Here is a 4,056-nt window from a genome sequence, read left to right as displayed (position 1 = left end):
ACCATCTGTATATCTTCTTCATAAAAATGTCTATTCAGATCCTCTGCCCATTTTTATTTTTGTTTTTTAAATGATTTTATTTATTTATTAATGAGAGACATAGAGAGAGAGAAAGAGGCACACAGTCAGAGAGAGAAGCAGGCTCCATGCAAGGAGCCTGATGTGGGACTCGATCCCAGGTCCCCAGGACCACACCCTGGGCTGAAGTTGGCGCTAAACCGCTGAGTCACCTGGGCTGCCCTTCTGCCCATTTTTAAATTGGATTGTTTGTTTATTTTGGTGTTGAGTCATATGATCTTTATATTTTTTGGATATGAACCCCTTATTGGATATATCAATTGCAAATATATTCTGCTGAATTTTTGTCTTGTGGATGGTTTCCTTGTTTTGCAAAACAATTTTATTTTGGTGTAGTCCTAATAGTTTAATTTTTCCTTTGTCAGAGTATATATATATTTAGAAAAATGTATCTATGGCTAATGTCAAAAACTTACTATCCTTATGCTCTGTTGGTAGGATACAAATTGGTGCACCACTGTTGAAAAGACTATAGAGTTTCCTTGAAAAATTAAAAATAGCACTACCATATGATCCAGTAATTCCACTGCTGGGTTACCCAAATAAAACAAATAAAGTAACTAATATGAAAATATTATGCACCTGTATGTTTTTTGCAGCCTTACTTATAATAGTCAAGATATGGAAGCAACCCAAGTGACCACTGATAGATGAATAGATTAAAAAACCATGATGTATATATATAATATATATTATGATTTATAATATATATATATTATATATACACCTATATATATAATATATATATATAATGAAATATTACTCAGCCAAAGAAGAACAAAATATTGCCATTGAACACAACATGGATAGATCTAGGGGTATAATGCTGAGTGAACTAAGTCAGTCAGGAAAGAGAAATACCATGATTTCACACACGTTGTGGAATTTAGGAAACAAAACAAATGAACAATCCAAAAAAAAAAATCCCTAGAGAACAAACTAGTGGTTGCCAGAGGGAAGGTGGGTGGGTTGATGGATGAGATAAAGGGGATTAAGAGTACACTTATCAAAAAAAAGTACACTTATCGTGTTGAACATTGATAAATGTATACAGTTGTTGAATCATTCTATTGTGCACATGAAACTAATGTAACACGTGTGTTAATTACACTCGAATGAAAAAAAGACAATTAGAAAACATATTTCATTGACTTATCCAGGGTAATATTTTTCTGTGATATCTGGTTCCTCTTCAATTTTGTAGATTCATGTCAACTCTCACCAGCTTCCTCAATGCATTCTTCATGTCCTTATTCCGTAGGGTATAAATGAGAGGATTCAGACTTGGAGTGATGATCGTGTAAAAGAGGGTGAGGAACTTGCCCTGGTCTAAGGAGGCACTGTTACCTGGTTGTAGGTACATGTAGATTATAGTTCCATAGAAGATGGACACAACAGTGAGATGAGATCCACAAGTATTCATTGATTTTTTTCGGCCTGCTTTTGACTTTATTCTCAGCACAGCTTTGGCAATGTAGCCATAGGATAGAAGAATAAGGCTGAGGGGTGTAAGGACAAAGACAATGCCTAAAGCAAAAACAGACATTTCAACTGTTGTAGTGTCTATACAAGCTATTTTGACTATAGCTGGCAACTCACACAGGAAATGGTCCAGAAGGTTGTTTCCACATCGAGGCAAATTCAGGGTGAGTGTACACAATGCTACCGAATTGGCCAAACTAATGCTCCAGACTGTGATTATTATCTTGAGACAGAAATGTGGGTTCATGATTATCAAATAATGCAAAGGCTTACAGATAGCTGTGAAGCGATCATAGGACATAACAGCTAGGAGGAGGCATTCGGTGGAACCCAACCACATATAAATATAGAGTTGAATGACACAGCCTATATAGCTAATGGTCTTGTCAGGTCCCCACAAGTTAACCAGCATCTGAGGGATGATGCTGGTTGTGAAGCATAGATCCAGGAAAGATAAATTCCTGAGGAAAAAATACATTGGTGTATGGAGACAGGAATCCAGGAGAGATGCAATGATGATGGCTGTGTTACCCACCCATGTAATGAAGTAAAAGACAGTGACAACTCCTGATAGCACCATCTCCAGTTTGGGATAGTCAGAGAAACCAAGTAAAACAAAACCGTGTAGAGAAGTATAATTGTTTTGGTCCATAGTCCACTAATGCTCAAATCCTAGAATGAGAAGAGCAGGAGGTGAAGGAATACGGGGATGAAGACAATGAGGAAGAGGAGCAGAAGGAGCAAGAAGAAGAGAAGGAGAAAGAAGAGGAGAAATCTGTCAATACAGACTATATAATTTAAATACAAAATTTTAAAAAGGATATAATTTATGTTAATAATTTAAAAATAATGGGCAAAAGAATTACAGCCAAGTAATTTGGTATTTGTTGTAGATCTTTTATAGTGATGAGTTTCATAATATATTTTTATCTAAGTGAGTTTGGTGAGTTTACTCTTAAACTCAAGGTCTGAAATTTCTCACATATAAGTTTGGAAGTTTGGAATAGACCTGGTTCTAAAATGACGCGACCCTTTGATTCTCTACAAATCTTCCAGGCTTGATATAGTGAAAAGACTCTTTTACTTGGTCATTAAATTCACCTAAAGAATGTAATTATTTTGCTAATGTCAGAATGAGTAAAAGAGTGTTCCTCTTTTTTCATATCTTCGTGATTAGCACTGTTGACATCCCAGTTTCTTATGTAGAAGATATGACATTTATCCTTATCACCTTTATCTATCTCTCTCATTCCAATACCTAACTTATCACACAAACTGGTAAATTTGAATGCAAATTATGTTTTAACTATCCTCTCACTTTTAAAGAGCTTCCACAATCTCTACCCAAAATCCAAACCACTCTCTTGCTAGATTTTGGCAACTGTCTTCAATCCTTATGCTGACTTCATTCATTCTTCAAAATTTTTTTCATTGTTTAAAAAATATTGTTAGCTAATATACAGTGTAATATTAGCTTATGTGTAGAATTTAGTGATTTATTATTCCATAAAACACCCAGTGCTCATCACAAGTGAGCTACTTAATCCCCATCACTCATCAATTCATCCTCCTGTCCACCACCCTTCCGGTAACCATCAGTTGTTCTCTCTAGTTAAGAGTCTGTTTCTTGGTTTGCCTCTCTGGTAGTTTTTCCTAATGTTCATTTGTTATTTCTTAAAATCCATATATGAGTGAAATCATATGGCATTTGTTTTTCTATCCCTGACTTACTTTGCTTAGGATAATACTCTCTAGCTCCATCCATGTCATTGCAAATATATACACCACATCTTTATCCATTCATCAGTCAATGGACATTTGGGCTGTTTCCATAATTTAGCTATCATTGATAATGCTGCTATAAACATTGAGGTGCATGTATTCCTTCAAATTAGTATTTTTGTATCCTTCACATAAATACTTAGTAATGCAAAATAGAAAACCCAGAAACAACTCACAACTATAGTGTCAATTAATCTCCAACAAAACAGAAGAGAATATGCAATGGGAACAAGAGAGTATCTTCAACAATTGGTTTGGGAAACTGGACAGCATCATGCAAAAGAATGAAACTGGATCACTTTCTTACACCAGACACAAAGTAAATTCAATATGGATCAAAGACCTAAATGTGAGTTAGGAAACCACTAAAATCTTGGAGGAGAACACAGCCATTTACCTCTTTGACATCAGCCATAGCATCTTAGTAGATATATCTCCTGTGGCAAGGGAACAAAAGTAAAAATTAATTATTATGATTCCATCAAAATAAAAAGCTTTTGCATGGTGCAGGAAATGATAATTAGAATTAAAAGGCAACCTATGACACGAGAGAAGATATTTGCAAACGACATATCTGATAAGGGTAATATCCAAAATACATAGAGAACTTATAAAACTCAATACCTAAAACACAAATAATCCAGTAAAAAAGTGGAGAGAAAACATGCATAGACATTTTGCCCTAGACGACATCCAGATGGCTATCAGACACAG

At 35.2% G+C, this 4,056-nt stretch overlaps 1 protein-coding gene across 1 annotated transcript; it reads right to left on the bottom strand.

Moving 5' to 3' along the window:
* Positions 1–1,188: 1,188 nt before the first annotated feature.
* LOC140626275 (olfactory receptor 2W1) lies at positions 1,189–3,783 on the bottom strand. Its single transcript, XM_072813967.1, has 2 exons — positions 3,740–3,783; positions 1,189–2,232 (listed from the first exon to the last, which is right to left on the bottom strand). Exon 2 carries the CDS (start codon positions 2,210–2,212, stop codon positions 1,271–1,273), a length of 942 nt encoding a protein of 313 aa, XP_072670068.1. The 5' UTR covers positions 2,213–2,232; positions 3,740–3,783; the 3' UTR covers positions 1,189–1,270.
* Positions 3,784–4,056: the final 273 nt, after the last annotated feature.

This window comes from Canis lupus, chromosome 37, assembly GCF_048164855.1.
Source record: "Canis lupus baileyi chromosome 37, mCanLup2.hap1, whole genome shotgun sequence".
Taxonomy (NCBI): domain Eukaryota; kingdom Metazoa; phylum Chordata; class Mammalia; order Carnivora; family Canidae; genus Canis; species Canis lupus.
This window is presented reverse-complemented; position numbering and strand designations above follow the sequence as displayed.